The sequence below is a fragment of the Eretmochelys imbricata genome, chromosome 1, assembly GCF_965152235.1.
Source record: "Eretmochelys imbricata isolate rEreImb1 chromosome 1, rEreImb1.hap1, whole genome shotgun sequence".
Taxonomy (NCBI): domain Eukaryota; kingdom Metazoa; phylum Chordata; order Testudines; family Cheloniidae; genus Eretmochelys; species Eretmochelys imbricata.
In genome coordinates, this window is record NC_135572.1 from 13,036,004 (window position 1) to 13,055,528 (window position 19,525).

The 19,525-nt window shown below is 47.4% G+C and overlaps 1 protein-coding gene across 1 annotated transcript; it reads left to right on the forward strand.

Moving 5' to 3' along the window:
* Positions 1-5,816: 5,816 nt before the first annotated feature.
* Positions 5,817-13,265, forward strand: UCP3 (uncoupling protein 3). Its single transcript, XM_077836664.1, has 6 exons — positions 5,817-5,945; positions 7,380-7,590; positions 8,550-8,747; positions 10,147-10,248; positions 11,130-11,310; positions 13,151-13,265. Exons 1-6 carry the CDS (start codon positions 5,820-5,822, stop codon positions 13,263-13,265), a joined length of 933 nt encoding a protein of 310 aa, XP_077692790.1. The 5' UTR covers positions 5,817-5,819.
* Positions 13,266-19,525: the final 6,260 nt, after the last annotated feature.

The following is a 19,525-nucleotide window of genomic DNA, read 5'->3' on the forward strand; positions in this document are numbered from 1 at the left end:
TTCTTGGGGCAGAGAGTGACTTTCCTTCTCATATTGTAGTGATGAGCAACATATAATAAATCCATCTGAGGGCAGTGGTACAGATATACCCTAGCCCATTCGCCTAGAGCAACTTCCATCAAAGTGCTTTACAAACATCAGTGAATTTAGTCTCACACTGTGAAATGGTCAAGTATTATTCTCCCGAATTTAAAAATGGGGAAACTGAGGCACAGATGGACAACCACAACTCACCCAACATCACATAGCAAGTCAGCAGCAGAGTCAGGATTAGAACTCAGCTCTCCTCATCCTCTCCTCTGTGCTTTAGGCACAAGACCACCTTTCCCCGTACTGTGTGCTCGCATGCCACATCAGCATCCACATGTGCTTCGGTTAATTTCACAACATGCATAGGGTAATAATAACAACACCTAGCTCTCATATAGCACTTTTCAGCAGCAGACCTCAAAGCATGTTCCCATTTTACAGATGTGGAAACTGAGGCAGGGGCAGCTGAGCTGCATTAGCATTACATGGAACGCTGGCTGGCCCCTGGGATGCAGTATTTATGTTCCTTTAAGTTACCTGCAGTGTTTTAGTTGGAAGCTCAAGTGTCCCCAGCTGTCCCCTCCCCAGGCCAGGAGAGCAGGTGACTGGTGTGAATGTTCACACATATCCCTGTTGACACTTGTAGCCCTTTGCAGTTTCTCCCCCCTACCTTGTGAGTTGGGGTCACTTGATCCATTTTGGATAGCACATCATCCGTAGGCTTCTTAGCTCACTTTACAGAAACAGCTTCTGCAAATAGCTGAAACAGTTGCTGGGGTGAGTCCTTGCTTAACTCCAGGCTCACTTGCTATAAAAGTATCTATTTTCATACAACTAGAGGCTACCCCAGCCCAGTCAGGCCGCTCTGGTTTCAAGCTGCAGACGGAGAGATGCAACGTAGACGTTCCAACTCAGGCTCCGAGCCAGCTGTCGTCACCAGAGAGTTAAATTCACAAGGGTTCACGTAAACCCAAACCCTCCAAGGTTTGCAAAGCCGAAACAGCTGCATCGTACGCTAGTTCCACCAGAGACTATGTACTACCCTGCTTTACGTAGGGACCTACGACTGGAAGGGGCCGCTTGGGCCACTGAGTCCAATCTCAGCTATTGCGGGCAATCCCATCATATCATCCAATTCATATACTGATCAAGTTCCATCTTAAAACTAGTTTGGTTGTTTGCCCCCTCCCTCCTGCTACTTTCGGGGGGGAATGGGGGGGCTGTTCCAGACCCTGATTCCTCTGATGGTTAGGAACCTTCTAATTGACAACCTCAATTTATTTGTGGCCAGTTTATCCCCATTTGTTCTTGTGCTAACATTATCCTTTAGCCTCAATAGCTCTTCTCCCTCCCTGGTGTTGCCCCCCCCCCCCAATGTATTTATCGAGAGCAATCAGTTCCCTGCTGAATCTTCAGGTTTGTCAGCATCAGAAGCTGTGCTGTTTGTCTACCTTGTGTGTTTCATTGACCTCAGGCAGAGAGATGAGGCAGGTCAGTTTCCCTTTGGTTGTTAGTTTCCCTTCCTGGGTTTCATGCACTACCACAAGGCTGCAATGTTTCTGCTGCAAAGATAGCAGCAGAAAGTTTAAACCAAAACAAAAATGTTTTATTGTTGTTTTTTTAATGGCATCAGATGTCTAATAATTTTAGGTTTGGCTAAAAACCTCACTTTTGGGGGCAAGAAGGGGTGGTTGGGCATTATACACAAAACCAGAATTTGTAGCCTAAAGAGTGTTGCTAACTCATGATTTTATCATGAATCTCACACTATTTAGTGTTTTCTTTAAAGCCCCAGCTCCTGGAATCATGTGATTGTATGAAAACCTCAGCCATCATTTAAAAGAAAAGGCAATGTTCTAGCCCTGATGCCTGCAGAGAGAACTTGGAAATGTGACACAAATGCATCCTAAAGGGTTGAAAACCAGAGGGAAAATAAAAACCACACCACATTATTTTAGGTTTAAAAATCCTGAAATTTAAAACAATCTCATGATTTCTGGGGCCTCACTCGTGATTTTTGAATGCTTGAGGTTAACTGTGCTGCCGGACAGCAGGCACTTGTGACTCATTTTGGGCCGCAAATCTAGAGGTACAAAAACTAAAGTTGTGGAAACGTTTTCCTGATATTTTTAAATGGCAGTGACATTGTATTCTGCTTAGCACAACGAGCTCGTGAGGTGCTCTCTGGCCAGGCAAAGACAAGGGGCCAAAGTCAGTAGTGATGCATAAGGGGGTATAAATTCGATCCATACATCCTCCCTATTCCACTAACTCAGCTTCCCAATGGAGCTAATTACACTGAGTTGCTTGGATGTGTTCTTATATAGCCCACACCTTAGTGCCTGAGCACCTCACAGACAGTGACAAGCTTGTCTTCACAACACCGTTGCAAGGTGCGGTTACAGTAGACTGACACAGGCCGGGGAGCTGCGACTGCACCAGCCCAGGGTGAGTGCTGCTTACCCACCCCTGAGAGCGAGGCGAAGCCATGCTTTGCTGCAAGGAAAAGGAAGTTATTATTCCCATTATACAGATAGGGGAAGTGAGGCACAGAGAGGCTAACGCCAAGATCCACAAAGGTATTTAGGCTCCCAGTTCCCCTAATTTCAATGGAAAGAAGCCTAAATACCTTTGTGGGTCTGGACTGCAGTGACTTGCCCAAGGTCTCACACACACAGGCTGTGATGAAGCAGAATTGAATGCCAATTTTCTGAGGCCCAGCCCAGGATTTTCACCACAAAATCATCCTTGGGAAAGACCGTGTACGCTAGGCAGCCCACCTTAACACAACACGAGATGGCTGGGCAGCAAGTGAGTACATGAGCTTTTAAAAATATACCGTATATCTCTAATGTGCTGCTCTCTTCACTTGCTTGTGGCCCCTCCAGATCACTTTCCCCATCACGTCTCTCACTTTAGCCTTGCACTCGCACTCCAGGGCTACCACCGTTGCTGCCTCCCAGCGATGGAGCGGCACTGTCCAGAACTAGTGTGACAGCCTGAGGCTTTCTGAAAAACACCAGGGTCTCATGACTTTTCTTCTCTGATCTATTTTAAACCTCGGGAGGGAGGCTGGTACTTGTGAACTTGCTGATGGTAAATGATCTCTGTCCTTATCCTTTGCCATTCAGCGAAGAGTGCAACCCACGAGGGATATATAAATCAGGAGCCAAGACACTCGGCTCACAGAGGATGGCAAGAAGCGGCGTGCACTCAGCCTGCTGCATCTCCAAGGTAAGGCTAAGCGTTCACAGTTGCTGTGGGTTATTATGAGTGGGTCGAACCCTGCAGGTCTTGCTCTGCATCCTCATTCCTCACCCATTGCCACCAGGATCTATCTACCTAGGTGCGGGTGCTGCTCTCGGTCCCATGAGAGCGTTGCCTATGTGAAGGCTGACTAAATAAGTGCCCCCATTTACATCTCAGCAGCCCCACTGCAGAAAGGGCCGGCTCCAAAGCCCCCTGAAGGCAATGGAGATTTGAAGGAGCCCATTGATTTGAAGGAGCTTTTGACCAGGTCCTAAGAGTGACCGTGCAGGGCAGAGGCTGGCTTAGTGTTTGTGCTGCATGCAGCTCCCTTTCTGTCATCCCCAAACACCTCGTCCCTCCAAGCACCCAGGTGTGAGAAGCCTCATGCTGTCTGTCCCGTTTGGAGTGAGTGCATCTCTGGCTTTGGCGACACCCGCATTAGTCTTCACATCTCACTGCTCCGGCCTGCCGCCGAGAGTCACCAATGCTGCATCTGCTTCCACCAGTGGGGAATCTGGAGCAGGATTTCTCTGGCTCTCCAGAGGGCTAAGAGCAAGAGTAGCTGCAGTAACCAGGTCAGATGAGGGTCTCATAGCCTGGGTGGTTATAAAACAAGCTGGTACGGCTAGTGTGGATGGGGATCTGTTCTCACGAGCAGTCCTGTTGGCTTCGTAAGAACATAAGAGCAGCCACACGGGATCAGACCAATGGTCCATCTAGCTCAGCATCCAGTCTTCCAACTGCGGCCAATACCAGGTGCTTTAGCGGGAATGAACAGAACAGAGAAATTATTGAGTGATTCATCCTCTGCTGTCTAGTCCCAGCCTCTGGCAGTCAGAGGCTTAGGGATACCCAAAGCATGGGATTACATCCCTGACCATCTTGGTTTATAGCCATTGACGGACCTATCCTCCAGGAACTTCTCTAATTCTTTTTAAAACCCCATTGTACTTCTGGCCTTCACATCATCCCTGGGCAACAAGCGCCACAGGTTGACTGGGCATTGTGTGAAGTATTTCCTTATGTTTGTTTTAACCTGCTGCCTATTAATTTCATTGGGTGACCCCTGGTTCTTGTAATACATGAAGGGGTAAATAACACTCCTTATTTACTTTCTTCACGCCATTCTTCAATGAGCACCATAGGAAGGGAAAAGGATGGTCCAGAGCTTAGGACACTAGCTGTGGTTTGGAGAGACGTGGGTGCAATCCCCTGCTCTGCAACAGACTTCTTGTCTGATCTTGGGTATGTCACCTAGCCCCTCTGTGCCTCAGTTCCCTGTTAGCACGATGGGGTTAATAGCCCGGCCCTGCCTCGCCTCACAGGTATGTTGGGCTGTGAGGATAAATACAATCAAGATTGTGAGGTGCTCAGATACCATAGTGATGGGGGCCACAGACGTCCCTAAGCTCAATAGTATCTGGGACAGTAGTAACTTGTCCAAATCCATCCAGTGTGTAGGTAGCTGAGATAGAAAACTCCAAAGGATGCTCCCCCTAAATGCAGAGTTAAGCGACGATCAGTCATTGTTGTTAAATAAATAAATGGGTGTAAAATATTTTCTCTCCTTATCCATCTATTATTATCCATTTGACTGAGATCCAGAGAGGCATTATATATATTTTGGGGCTGTAAATTAACTGCAGTTAACTCAAGCAATTAACTCAAAAGAAATTAACTTGATTAAAAAAATTAATGATGATTAAAAACATTCATGATGATTAATCAGTTTTAATCCCACTGTTAAATAATAATAGAATACCAACTTAAATTTTTGATAAATATTTTTGGTTGTTTTTCTACATTCTCAAATATATTGATTTCCATTACAACACAGAATACAAAGGGTACAGTGCTCACTTTATATTATTTTTAATTACAAATATTTACACTGTAAAAAAGATAAACAAAAGAAATAATATTTTTCAGTTCACCTCATACCAGTACTGTAGTACAATCTCTGTATTGTGGAAGTGCAACTTACAAATGTAGGAATTTTCTTTGTTATATATAACTGCACTCAAAAAAAAAAAGTCAAACTTCAGAGCCTACAAGTCCACCCAGTCCTACTTCTTGTTCAGCCAATTGCTAAGATACACAGGTTTGTTTACATTTGCAGGAAATAATGCTGCCCATGTCTTATTTACAATGTCACCTAAAAGTGAAAACAGATGTTCACATGGCACTTTTGTAGCTGGCATTGCAAAATATTTACGTGCCAGATACGCTAAACATTCGTACGCCCCTCATGCTTCGGCCACCATGCCATTCTGTACATTTTGTATTCTGCGTTGTAATTGGAATCAAGATATTTGAAAATGTAGAAAACATCCAAAAATATTTAAATAAATGGTATCCTATTATTGTTTAACAGGGCGATTAAAACTGCAATTAATCGTTTGACAGCCCTAATATATTTACAGCTTCATTCATATCTTCCAAGGAGAATATCACTGCTGGTCCATCACTTGCTGATTGAACGCTGCTTCCAGAGGAGCATCTATTTGCTCAACTGTGATTTCTGCTAACCCAGGGAAGCAATGGTCGGACTGAAGCCCACAGAAATCCCTCCAACTGCTACTGTTAAGTTCCTGGGTGCTGGGACAGCAGCATGCATAGCAGATCTCTGCACCTTCCCTCTGGACACTGCGAAAGTCAGACTGCAGGTAAACGTTCTTGTTGGTATTACTATAGTACAAGGATACTGGGACTCAGCTGTGTCAGGCACAATGTATAGATGCGTAGTGGGAGACAGTTCCTGCTCCAAAGAGTCAACAGTCGAAATAGTCAAGACAAAGAGATTTGTTCTGAGTCATATAGCAGGTCAGCAGCAGAGCTGAGCACAGAATCGAGCTCTCCCAAGTCCCAATCCAAGTCCCAGTCCTCTGACCCATGTGGTCTCTCAAATTGAGGGAAAAGCATTTTATATTAAATCATTGGACAAATCCAGCGCTTGCTGAGAAACAGACTAGGTCTTTTTTCCTCCCATCTGTTACCTTTAAGGGTCAATCCAATTCCCATTAAAAGTTAATGTAAAGACATCAGCGGGAGTTGGATCAGGCTCTAACATATCTGGTTTGATTTCAGATGATGTTTGTTGTGTACCCTGCAGATCTGTGGGTGCCTAGAGACGTCTCAGTAGTATTCTTCTCAGCAAGTCCAGGTTGTTTTTCTGCTGTAATGTGATTAACGGAAACCAGGGATAACTTTTTTTACAGACATGACTTGACTATAGTTCTGAGTGAAATCCACCCCATGCAGAGGCCCCAGCACAAGAGCTAGGGACCACTTAAGAGAGCAGAACCTCAGCCGGCGTAGACTGTCACTTGGAAGTCAATGAGCCTGTGAGAGTTTACCCCAGCTGAGGATCTGCCCCAAGCCCTCAAAGTGGATCTGAAATGGTACCTAGGCCTTGTGTTGTCCCCCTGCACCAGGGTGAATTTCACCCTCTTTGCATTGATATTGGAGAACATTTTCTATCTGATCTCAAAGCACTTTACGAACATGAATTAATTTAGCCTCCCACCATCACTCTGGCATTCTGGCCAAATTCCATCATTGATAATTACATCTAGGCTACTTATGTGCTCCACCATTTTCTGCTGGATACGGTAGGCCTCTACAGTTCCTGACTTGATTTGGCCTGTAACGTTGCTGTAGACTGATAAATAGCTGCCACACTCTACCCCAGAGGTGGCTGCATTTCAGTGGTGAGCAAAGAGATGACAACGGTATATCGCTAGCACAGTCCTTTTGCAAAGTGCTTTGGTATCCAGCTGGATGGAATCTGATGTGTAAATGTATGACAATCATAGCCTTGCAACTAGTTCACTGATCAAAAACGCAACTGCAGGTTGAATGCATATATAAATGACAATTTAATACCTTCCTAGCTTAGTACATGCCCCAAACTACCATGAACTGAGCTTACTGCTTATGAACTCTCCTAGCTAATGGGCCCATCTCTGCAAACCCTTACTCATGGATTACTTTACTTGAACTACTCACATGAATAAAGGTTTCAGGAGCAGGATCTAGCTGGCTGCACTAGAGGTGAATTGCCATCTGCTAATAATGATGTCTGTCTGTCCGTCTTGAAGATCCAGGGAGAGTCCAAGCCTACCAAGAGCATGAAGACCATCCACTATAAGGGTGTCTTTGGCACAATCACCACCATGGTGAAGACGGAAGGTCCCAAGAGCCTTTACAATGGCCTGGTGGCTGGGCTCCAGCGTCAGATGAGCTTTGCTTCCATTCGTATCGGGCTGTACGACTCCGTGAAACAATTCTACACCTCCACGGGATCGGAGAGTGAGTGTCGGCACCACATGCTTCCCGGGGCGGTGTTCTCGGCCTCTATTTCAGAACGTCGAGCCACATCCTCAGCTGGCATGAATCAGCTCATGGAAGTCAATGAACTACATGAATGGAGCTACGCTGATTCACACCAGCTGAGGCTCTGGCCCATTGTCCTAGATGTTGCCACTTAAAAAAAAAAAATTACAGGCAACCAGTCTTTAGAGTGAGCTGAACAACCTGAGATCCCAAATGACGAATAGGGTAAACATGCTACACGTAGGATCCCAGTCTCATCCAGGTCCTGCAGTGCCCTGAGCACAGCTAAACTAGATGTTTGAGCACTTGCTTTGGGGCATGATCAGACACCTCAATGTCTTGTTGACAGCCACTGCCCTGTCAAACAATGGCAGGCCCAAAAATCCAGGCCAGGTTTAAAGAGCGTGGTCCTTCCCATTTAAAAACTACATATTAGAACCAAATGTGTGACAAGCAGTTCCCTCCCTTTGGAGCCAGAGTCTGCAGCTGGATCAGCGTGGGGGCGGGAGGCCTAGGTCAGTGTTGTCAGGGTGCAAAGGGACAGTGTAGTGGGACAAGGTGAGCAGGGCCTTCTCTTACCCTACTCACAATCTCCTGATGGTTGCTATTTCCGGTGCTGCTCAGCACCTCTAAAAACCAGACCAGGAGAGTTTAAAGTTGGGCATCCAGAAAACTGAGGCCAACCCCCAAATTAGAGGCCACCTGAAAAGTTAGGCTAAGTGACTTCCCCGAGGCCATGCAGGGAGTCGGCCTTCGCCTATGGCCTCAGTGCTGGAGAGAGGGGACGTGCTCGCGCCCAGTCCTAGCAAGGGGGATGAAAGGCACTCTGGTTTAGTGGGGGGACTGAGAAAAACTCAGCTCTGTGCGTTGCTACTTAGCTGTCGATCCTAGAGACAAACCAGAGATTGCTACCCAGTTTATTCACTCCCATTCAGATGCCGGTATTCTCACCCGGTTGCTGGCTGGCTGCACCACCGGAGCCATGGCAGTCACGTGTGCCCAGCCGACCGACGTGGTCAAGGTTCGATTCCAAGCCCAAGTGAGGCTGACGGAGGGAACCAAGAAATACAGCGGGACTGTGGATGCCTACAAAACCATCGCCAAGGAGGAAGGGGTCAGAGGCCTCTGGAAAGGTACAGGATTTATCTGTGTGGAGCGAGAGAGCCTCCCAGACCAATCGCCCGCTGGTGTAAAGCGGGGTGGCTCCACTGAGGTCAGTCTCTGGAAGTCAATGGAGCTGCGCCAAATTACACCAGTTAAGAATCTGGGCCCAGCGCCTCAAAAGTGTGTAGGCCCCTAATTCCCATGGCCCTTAGTGAACAGAGCAAGCCCAGCTAACAGAATTCAGCTCTGGCCCCTCGGGTTCTGCAGATATCCCTGGAGGACAGGGCCAGCTGGTTTTAGAGTGGCCATGCGACAGCTCTGGCAGCAGGTCCATGTGACCAGACAGCATTCCCTTCCCTGCTTCCCAGATCTTCATTTCTGCTCCAGCACAGTGGGGAGGAGGCCTGCTCCTCTATCCTGGGGCTGGCTGCCCCTGTACAGGTTAGGGCAGCCCTGAAAGGGCTTAAAATAGGACCTGAGTGGTACCTAACCCTCATCCTGGCTCAGCACAGGCTGGGACTTTCATGTATAATCCACTGTGTAGTATTTTTAAGGTGAGACAAGAGAGAGGGATGCATTTCCCAGACTGGCTCATCCCAGCATAAGCCACAATAAACACACTGACTATTAGACCCAAAAGGGCAGATCACAACCAATCACGGACCAGAGCAAACCAAACCAAAATGCCACCCCCCTCCCAAATGTGGGGGCTGGTTGGTCAGAAAAAGGAAATTGAGGTGCTCTATTCAGGCCCTGCTCACAACCCCCGACTCCACCCCGACCCCAGAATAGTGGGATGCTTCTGCCCAAATAATCAGAGATTAAATCATTAACAATGTTGACATAAAATCATCATTAGCGTCACCACTCACCTGCGATGGATGGGGGACACATCCCATCCAGGGCAAGGGTGAATGTCCTTTTTCCTCTTGCATCACAGAAGTAAGGTTCATGGCGAGCTCACAGACCTGCAATAAACAGGTTTGCCTCGTCACTTACTCTCTCCCCATTTCCTTGTGTGCTCGAGATGGAATGGTGATCCAACTATCCGAGCCCAGCACTGAGTCAAGGGCTCTCAGGTTCCATTGCTTGCTCTGCCATTGAATTGCTGTGCAACTCTGGACTTCTCTCTCCCCAGCTGTATAATGGGGATAATGAGTCTTGGCCACTTTTGTAAAGTGCTTTGACCGCTGTGGATAAATAATGCCACGTAATGGCAAGTATTATTCTTATTATCCCTTAAAATCCTGGTATCATAGAACTCCTGTTACCTAGCAGAGCTCCTTTAGGCACAGGTGTAATAAACACGATTAATAATAATACAGTCATGGTCATCACCAGACCTACTCTGCTTTCAGAAGAGCAGTGTGATCTCGTAGGGTCAGAGTCACTCTCTAAACCATTCATCCTTTGCATCTTTTGCCTCAGGGACGTTACCCAACATCACCCGCAACGCCATCGTGAACTGCGGAGAGATGGTTACCTATGACCTCCTCAAGGAGATGCTGCTGAAATATCATCTAATGACAGGTGAGGAGGGGACCAAGGCCTTGAGTGAGTGAGGGTGTCCTTCCTTCTTCCTTTCCGTCTGGGAAGCCTGGTGGTTAGAGCTCTGTCTCACTGAGCCCTCTCCATTGCTTCTCCTTCCCTGATGGCCTTCCACAGTGGGTCATCCTCATTCTGCAAAGAGGGCTGTAGCCAGCTACCAATGCTGCTTCAGACATCAGGTGGAGGTTTCAGCAGCATGGTGGTAAGGATGGTCTAGTACAGAGCACTAGACCTTAGAAGACATAAGACCTATTCGCAGCTCTGCCACAGACTCCCTGCATGACCTTGGGCAAGTCACTTAGGGCCAGATTTTCAAAGGGATTCAGGCACCTAGGGGTGCAGATGGGCAACTAGTTGGATTTCCAAAAACCCCCATTGGGAGTTAGGTGCCTACACGCTTTAGGCAATCCCACTACATGCCTAAATCCCTTTGGGAACCTGGCACTTAGGCCCATATTTTCAGAAGTACTCATTGATTTTACGTACTTCAGTTTGGGGGCATCCAGCTTGGGGCATCTTGGGCCTGATTTTCAGGGGTGCGGAGACCTCACAGCTCTCATGGACTTCAGCTGGCATTACAACTGGCTCTGTAGCTTTGAAAATCAAGCCCAAAGAGTCTCAAGGTACGTGTCCCAAAGTTAGTAGCAAACCTCCCATGGCTCCGTTTCCCCCATGTGGGGAATGGAGATACTTACCACTCTCTCGGGGAGAGGATCAGTTTATTGATGTCTGTAAATTGAACTGAGGTCTAGCTGGGCATGGCACTGATGACTAATTGCAAGTGGCTCGTAAAGGCGAAATCATCCCGTTGGCAATGGAAAATTCCACTACCCCAAAACCCATTACCCATATTCCACCCCCAGACACTTTTCCTTGCCATTTCGTCGCTGCTTTCGGAGCTGGGTTCTGCGCCACTGTGGTGGCTTCTCCCGTCGACGTCGTGAAGACGAGATACATGAATTCCACCCCCGGCCAATACAGAAATGCCTTGAACTGTATGCTCACCATGGTGATCCTGGAAGGACCCACAGCCTTTTACAAGGGGTAAGCGGCGCTTAAGCACTGAGACAGCTACAAATCTGTATCCAGGCCTGTACCATGCCTATAGCCTATTCAAGGAGCAGCGCAGGTGTTCCTGTAACAAGTCTACAGAGGAGACTGACAGTGACAGAGCACTGGGCTGAGAGTCAGGAGACCTGGGTTCTCGTCCTCACTCTACTACCAGCTCGTGTGACCGTGGGCAAGTCACTTTGGGCCAGTTTTTCCAAAGCAGCCTCTAATGGGTGGCTTGGTCCGTGGCCCCCTCAGCCTGCGATTTTCAAAGGTGATAAGCAGCACAGGGCAGGGCAAATCCACCTCTAGTTCCCCTTGGTGATCCCGCAAGGGCCCGCTCAGAGGCTTCCGGCTCCCCTGGCTGTCCCCTCTCTTGGGTGGAGATGCATCTTTTTCCCTTCTGCCAGGCAGAGCTGTTCCCTGCCTTCACTGTGTTATTCCCAGCCTGCCCAAACAGGCCTGCTTGCTTTCTCTTCAGAGATGCTTAACAGTGTGACGGCCCCGGTTATAGATATCCCACCGCTCTTTCTGTGCACATCTATTTTATTCTTGAGGTAAAAGCACTACAGAGAAAACACATTAAAAACAAGGGAAGAACCTGCACACATGCTAAGAAGCTCATCAGAAATCACCCCAGCCCTTGCATGGGCTCGGGCAGGAGCAGTCCTGCAACACCCCACCCATGGGGTTTCCTTGGGGTTTCAAGTTCATCACAGCTTTACCTCAGAACAAGCGCCCAGTAGGCCCAACCCTCCCCAAAGGACTGGGGCCTCCGCTTGCTGGATCAGGAAGACGGCCCTGAGCCGGTTTGTAAGAGGCTATTTATCCCCAAACCCTTCCTTTGTCTGTGGGTCCCTGGGGAATCCCGTCTGAACTCCACTTCCCCGGGGTAGCTCCAAACACCCAGCTGGAGGAATGACGTTAGCATCCTCCTCCTCCTCGAGGAGCACCACACAGTGCCACAGACACCATTGCCTTTTTAACACAATGCCCCCAAAGGCATTAACCCTCATCCAGTCTGCTATACACTTATCTTCATTCCACAAGGTTGGTCCAGGACATTGTCAGTCTGTCACATAAGCACCTGTTGGCTTCAGCTGGCTTGTGGTGGATGCTTAGTACCTTTGCAGAGCAGGAGTGAGGCTCTCACCACAGGCATCTGAAACACAAGACGCCCAGAAGCCTTTACAACATGGGAGCCTGGAGCTCTCTGCTCCTCCACTTCCCTGTGTGTAAAATGGGGAGAATTATACCTACCCACCTCCGTAAAGTTCTTTGAGATCTACAGCTGATGGGCGCAAGGGCCCAGATGCTCACAGGTATAGAGAGGCGCCTGACTTCCATTGACATCAGTGGGAGTTTGGTGCCTTTGCGAATCTGGGCCTAGACCAGGGCTAAGTATTACAGATTATTAGTCTGGTTTCATATTCTGCTGTGCTTGCGAAACACGGGAAAGAGTCAAGCCCACCTGACTCGGTCTCATTATTTACAGAGCACCATATGTGCGCAGAGCAACTGGTAAGGTGTCTCCAGCCAGGGGTGGGTGCCATGTCAGGTCAGGCAGGAATCAAGGCTACTGTTAAAGAATCGGAGTGGCAGGTGGAGCTGTCTGAAGGTGTGTGATGCCAGGCAGGAGAGACCAGAGGGCAACCCATGGATAGCAGGGATCATGAGGGAGCTAGTGGATGGGGGATCCACCAGCCAAGGGCAGGAAGAGATACAGCTTGTTGTTGGTTGCCAGGGGCATGGAGTACCCTGGTTGGGGATGAAGGGGAAATTCCTTAGCCTCTATGCTATTGGATCTTTTAATAGCTATTGTCCCCTCCCTCAGGTTCATGCCCTCGTTCCTGCGGCTGGGATCCTGGAACGTGGTGATGTTTGTGACCTACGAGCAGCTGAAACGCGCCATGATGCTGGCCCAGGAGACGTGGACGTCTCCATCCTAAGCCCCAGGGAGGTCTCTGGGATGAGATGACAGAGGACAGCATGGGGGCTCCCATGGATTCTCCTCTCCCAGGCAAAGCTTGCAGAGCTGGCTCTTGCTGCTGAACTTTGACTGGGACATACGCTCCCAGCCACTGAGGTGGGGGCATGCAGCTTTGGATGGACTGTCCGGAGACAGCTGGCTTTTCAAAACCCACTTGTCACAATTGGTGAGATGCCAACGTAAATTACGTTATTTAAACATGCCCAAGTGATGCACGATATTGAAGTGACGAGAAAGGACTCGAAAAAACAAAACCATCAATGAAGCCAAACTTTAGTAAAGCTTTCGATACGGCCTCTGAGCTCTTCGAACCATCTTGGATCCAGGTGCTGCCATGTGGACAGGAAACTGGAGCATAATCCAAGGGTGATGATAGAGGGCCAGGTACACTCTGAGGGATGGGAGAGCAGTTTGATGGGGAAGCACAGGGGTCAGGATTAGGTTTAGTCTTATTAACTATCTTCAGAAGGAATAAACAGCCTTCATGAGTGATAGCAAATAGGGAGGAAATTGCCAATGTAGTTAAAGAAAGTGATCGGGGCTTAGCTTTTTACAGATTGGTGGGTTCTTTACCCAAGTGGGTTTTTCTGCTTAACTCTAGGTGCCACTTTTTCTCTGGGCTTTTTATTTTCATGGCACACGCGACATGGTCCATGCTCTGCCCCTTGCCCAGCCTGATGACACAAACCCTGCCCCATGCTGCTCTCTAGCCCTGGCCCCCCACCAGTTGGGCTGGTTTTTAGAACATTTTATGCTTATTTCTTTAAGTTTTTCTGGCAAGCCACAAGGTCAGAGCAATAACTCAAAGGAACTTAGAGACACTTGGGACATGGGAAGAAATAAATAGTCAAAAAATGTTCATCCAAACTTTTTGAAGAAATGGAAATTTTTGCAAAAAAAACAATTGTTTTTGTCAAAAAAAATTGTGGGTTTTATCAAAGCAATAGTTTTTTTGGGGAAAAAACCTTAAAAATCTTCTAGTGGAAAAAAGTCATTTCCTGACAGCTCTAGAAAGCAATACCCCAATGAGATTCAAGGTGGGTTCAATTCCCTGGTCTGCTGCGGATGCGGGGATAATTCTTCCTGAGCCTCACAGGGGTGTGGTGAGGTGCTCAGATGTTACTGTGCTGGGGGCCGGGAGCTGGATAACACCATCGAGGGGATGATTTGGTAAGGGTGGTCTGAGAGGAGTAGGTAACTGTGAGTGAGGGGATGAAATTAAACCAAGGAAAACGTAGGAGGAAAATCAGGAAAGGTTTCCTAACAGTGAGGGTCAAGATTGGCTCCCAAGTGGTGGAAGCCCCGTCCTTCAAATTGTTTAAAGGTAGGCTTGGTCTACACGTAGAAATAGTGCTAGCCTAATTATATTGTATAGAGCCAAGTTGTCAAGGTTCCTTCCCCACTCTGAACTCTAAGGTACAGATGTGGGGACCTGCATGAAAGACCCCCTAAGCTTATTCTTACTAGCTTAGGTTAAAAACTTTCCCAAGGTACAAACTTTGCCTTGTCCTTGAACAGTATGCTGCCACCACCAAGCGTTTTAAACAAAGAACAGGGGAAGAGCCCACTTGGAGACTTCTTCCCCCCAGAATATCCCCCCAAGCCCTACACCCCCTTTCCTGGGGAAGGCTTGATAATAATCCTCATCAATTGGTACAGGTGAACACAGACCCAAACCCTTGGATCTTAAGAACAATGAAAAATCAATCAGATTCTTAAAAGATGAATTTTAATTAAAGAAAAGGTAAAAGAATCACCTCTGTAAAATCAGGATGGTAAATACCTTACAGGGTAATCAGATTCAAAACATAGAGAATCCCTCTAGGCAAAACCTAAAGTTACAAAAAGACACAAAATCAGGAATATACATTCCCTCCAGCACAGCTTATTTTACCAGCCATTAAACAAAAGGAAATCTAACGCATTTTCTAGCTAGATTACGTACTAACTTAACAGGAGTTGGAAGGCTTGCATTTCTGATCTGTTCCCAGCAAAAGCATCACACAGACAGACAGACCCTTTTTCCCCCCCGCTTTGAAAGTAACTTGTCTCCTCGTCGGTCATTTTGGTCAGGTGCCAGTGAGGTTATCCTAGCTTCTTAACCCTTTACAGGTGAAGGGGTTTTGCCTCTGGCTAGGAGGGATTTTATAGCCCTGTGGACAGAAAGGTGGTTACCCTTCCCTTTATAGTTATGACACAAGTCAACACCTGGAAGGCTTTACTGGCACAGGTATACCAGTGTACTAGTTCAGCAAAGCGCTCTTAGTGTGGAGGCAGCAAAATTATGCCTTGGCAGCGTAGCTTATTCCAGTGCCCCCAGCTCTCCTCCCAGCTAAATCACTGGCCAGCAAAAGCCCCAGCGCAGATACAGTTTTACTAGCAAAAAAAGTCCTGTTGCTCGTATAGTTGATTTTCTTTGGAGAACAGGTATCAGGTGTACTGGGAAAAGAACTCTCTTGCTTTAGCTCTACTGGCAAACCCTTTGCAACGTAGCCAAGGCCTTAGATTGGATTATTCACTGATGAATAGACTTTAGGGAACAAGCCCAGTGAAAGGACCAACCAGCTGGGACCTGCCAGGTCTTTTCCATCTCTGGTCTCTGTATGATTCAACCAGCCCAGCTGATGTGCCGGGAAACAGAAGTGGGATAAATAATGCAAAAGAAACGCCTACCAAGACACAGGTAACTTTAGATCCTCTCTCCCTCCCACAGAGCCGACCGCCCACAGATGGATCTACAGCAGGACACCGGCCCGAGCTGCCTGCGGTGCATACTAGTCAGTGTTCTGGAGCTGCACTGAGAGGGAATTATTGGAGGAGCATTGCCCGCCTCACCTGGATCACTTGTGTCACAGGGGACGAGTGGCCATTAAACTGTGTCATGGTTATTGCTGCCTTTCAGCCATTACTAGTAAAAGGACTCAGACAGCCCCCAGGGGATCTCGTTGCAGGTCTCCTGTCTTTTCCTTGGCAGATTTAGTCCTTTCTCTCTTTTTCCGATCTGGCCCATGCTGAAAGGTCTGTGGTGCAAACCCAGAGGGGACAGCTGAGGCATCTAAGCATCGGGTTAGAAATACCTAGAATGATCCCAGTGCTTGAATCCGAGTGGGATCAGCTCACCCTGTATCTTTCTGAGCTGGACGAATGAGCCCCCGTGCTTCACCGAAAGCACTAATCTGAGACCAAAGCAACAGCATCGCTCTGGTCAATGAACGACAATGGCAACTACAGCAGGCAGGCCCCCACCCGAGCAGTGGAGTGGAATTCACCCCGGTCCAGGTGCAGAAACCTTGTGCTGAATTTCCCCTTCAGTGCTGAGCTCACAGGAGTGATTTGGGGAAGTCTCATCCAGCAGCACCGGCCCCTTTCCAGTTTCCTTGGTTCACATCCTAAAGGATCAACAAGGGACACACGGTCAGTCTTTTAAAAACACCCTTCACAGGTCACCTTTAACTGTCCCGGTGGAGCAGTTAATGGCATCCCAAATGATACAGGGCTTTGCAGAGCAGAATCACCAGCTTGAGCTACACCTAATAGCAACGCTAACTCAGAGCTTGCAGCCAGAGCAGGGCATCCCTGTGCAGTCAGTACAAGGTTTATGCAGCACTCAGCTGGGATGGATGCACCCTCCAGGCCAAGTGGGATACATGCTGCATACCCTGTGGTGATTTGCTGCGCAGAGGTGAATTTCGCCCTCCGTGCACAGCTGCTCTGTAGCCACAGCCCCATGCTCTTTGCAAGCACTGAAATTCATAACACATAAAGATTAGCCCAGCACAGCCCACTGGTGCAGACGCAGCCTACCCAACGGATGGAGTTTTTCTGTCGGTGCAGGAACACCACCTCCCACCATGACATTAGCTATGTCAGCAGAAGCATTCTTCCGTTGACATAGCTGCATCAACCCTGGGGGTTAGGTGGGCATCAGTCGGGGTGTTTTCTTCATACCCCTGACTGATGTAGCTCTGCTGATATAACTTTCAAGGGCAGACCAGGCCTTAGATCAGTGGCTGTCAACCTTTCCAGGGTACTGTACCCCTTTCAAGAGTCTGATTTGTCTTGCCTACCCCCAAGTTTCACCGCACTTAAAAACTACTTGCTTACAAAATCAGACATAAAAATACAGAAGTGTCACAGCCACACTGTTACTGAACGATTGCCGACTTTCACATTTTTACCATATAATTATAAAATAAATCAATTGGAATATATTGTGCTTACATTTCAGTGTATCGTATATAAGTCATTGTATAAAATTTTACTTGGTACTGACTTCGCTAGTGCTTTTTATCTAGCATGTTCTAAAACTAGGCAAATACGTAGATGAGTTGATGTACCCCCTGGAAGACCTCTGAGTACCCCTGGTTGAGAACCACTACCTTAGATATTACAGTGACGGGGACAATAGAAAACTCTAAGACAGATACATCAACATTCAATTCTACTTCTAACTGGACTATGATTATAGCATTAAAGAATTAAGCCACACCAGAGTGTGTCTTTTATTGCTGCCCTCTTCTGCAGCGGTGGGAAGCAATATAACAGATAGCATCAAACCATTCAAAGAAGCATTGAGGAGTTAACAGATGTGATGGGATCTGGTCCCTTTTCCTTGTGGAGCAAAGTGATGCTTTTTAGAAGGTTTCTTCAAAATGTAGCAGTGGGGGGGATATTTTGGCTAAAGCTAAGCAAAGCACTAGTGAGTCCCAGCTCATTTGTGGCCCTTGTCAGTGATCAGTCCCCAGATGTGAGCCTCTGGGTGTTGGAGCCAACCAGCCAATCAGAACACTAATTCTGAGGCAGAGGTTGGGTCAGAGACTGGAACCAGAGTCTGGTCAGCAAGGGTTAAAGTCCCAAGTGTGCTATGCTATTACTTTGGACAAATCACCTGCTCTGTGCCTCAGTTTCTCCATTTGTGGAATTCAAGTGGAATGAGATTCCCTCGTTTTTTAAAGTGTCGCCTGTTTTTTGAAATCCCTCACGCCGCTGCACTCTGCTGGGTGTGTTTCAATGCACATTCTTTAATTCACCCTTTTTAAAACACAAAGCTCCTTGTGCAATTTATCCCAGCTCTGCTTAGGCCCAACTTTCACAGAACCAGAGAAATGCGGGGCTGGAAAGGATGTCAAGAGGTCAGCTAGTCCTTTGCCTGCGCTGAAGCACAATGAAGTAACCTTCCAATCCAATATTCCTCAACGAATCCCAGCAGAGAGGCTACTAAAGTCCTGAGTTCAAAGGAAGAGGCAAAAGAAGCCAGAATACTCAAGAGGGGTTCCAATCTCCTGGTTTCTACGGCATCAAACCTTATACGTTGTCCAGCCCTTCTGGTTATAAAGGGAACCTTCAAATGCAACCACTGCCTTTTAGGGGATCAGGAAAGAGAATGAAACAGCACAAAGAAATGAGAACACTCCTTATGCAACCCAAAAGGCTGTTCATTGTCAAGCCTCAGACTTCATGAGCCCTTGTTCACCTTGACAATGCTGATCCATGGACCAGGAAACTCCAGCTCATTTTGTCCCATTATCGTGTCCGATGGTGCAGTCGTTTGACAGGCTATTTCATAGGACTGATTGGAATACGCAAATGATTGAATATTCCTTTGAGGATTCAGGTAATTAAAACAATTGCTACTGTTCTTAACGACTGGGTGGAAAGGCCAATAGTCTCAAATTTGTGAATGCAGCTAAGGCACTCAAACTGATTAAAGAGTGTCCACACTGGCATGGATTTAACTGAATGAATGTAGAAACCAATTTAGTTAAACTGGCGCCATTTCTGGATGTAGAGCAGGGCGAGGCATCTAAAGTGAGGCACCCAAATCCATACTTAGGCATCTAAAAAAGCAACTAGGTGCTGAACGCATGCAGTTCGTATTGTCTTCCACCTTTATGTCAGGGCTGATTTTGGTCCAAGCTCAATGAAAAGGTTCACAGATGTCTCAAAATCATTTTGTTTTTCAGGGATTGGTCTTAGCAGGGGTTGTTTCTGGTGATTAGAAAGATGCAGTTAGTTGAACATAAGCCTCCACTTCTTGCCTGTGTCTCATGTAGCATGAGACAAATCATTTTAAATGGCTAACAGAATCTTACCTCCATTTTTCAGGCAATTCTGTAACAGCAATCCCCTGGAAACCGATCTTTCCCAGACCTCTTAAACAGGGAAAGTGTGTGAGCAAATAAATCCTCTCCACTTGGAAGATACCCGATTAGGACTGTG

Coding starts and splice junctions, on each gene's coding strand:
- UCP3 (XM_077836664.1), top strand. CDS start 5,820: ATGGTCGGACTGAAGCCCACAGAAATCCCTCCAACTGCTACTGTTAAG. Junction 5,946..7,379: donor CTGCGAAAGTCAGACTGCAG/GTAAACGTTCTT, acceptor TCCGTCTTGAAG/ATCCAGGGAGAGTCCAAGCC. Junction 11,311..13,150: donor CCCACAGCCTTTTACAAGGG/GTAAGCGGCGCT, acceptor CCCCTCCCTCAG/GTTCATGCCCTCGTTCCTGC.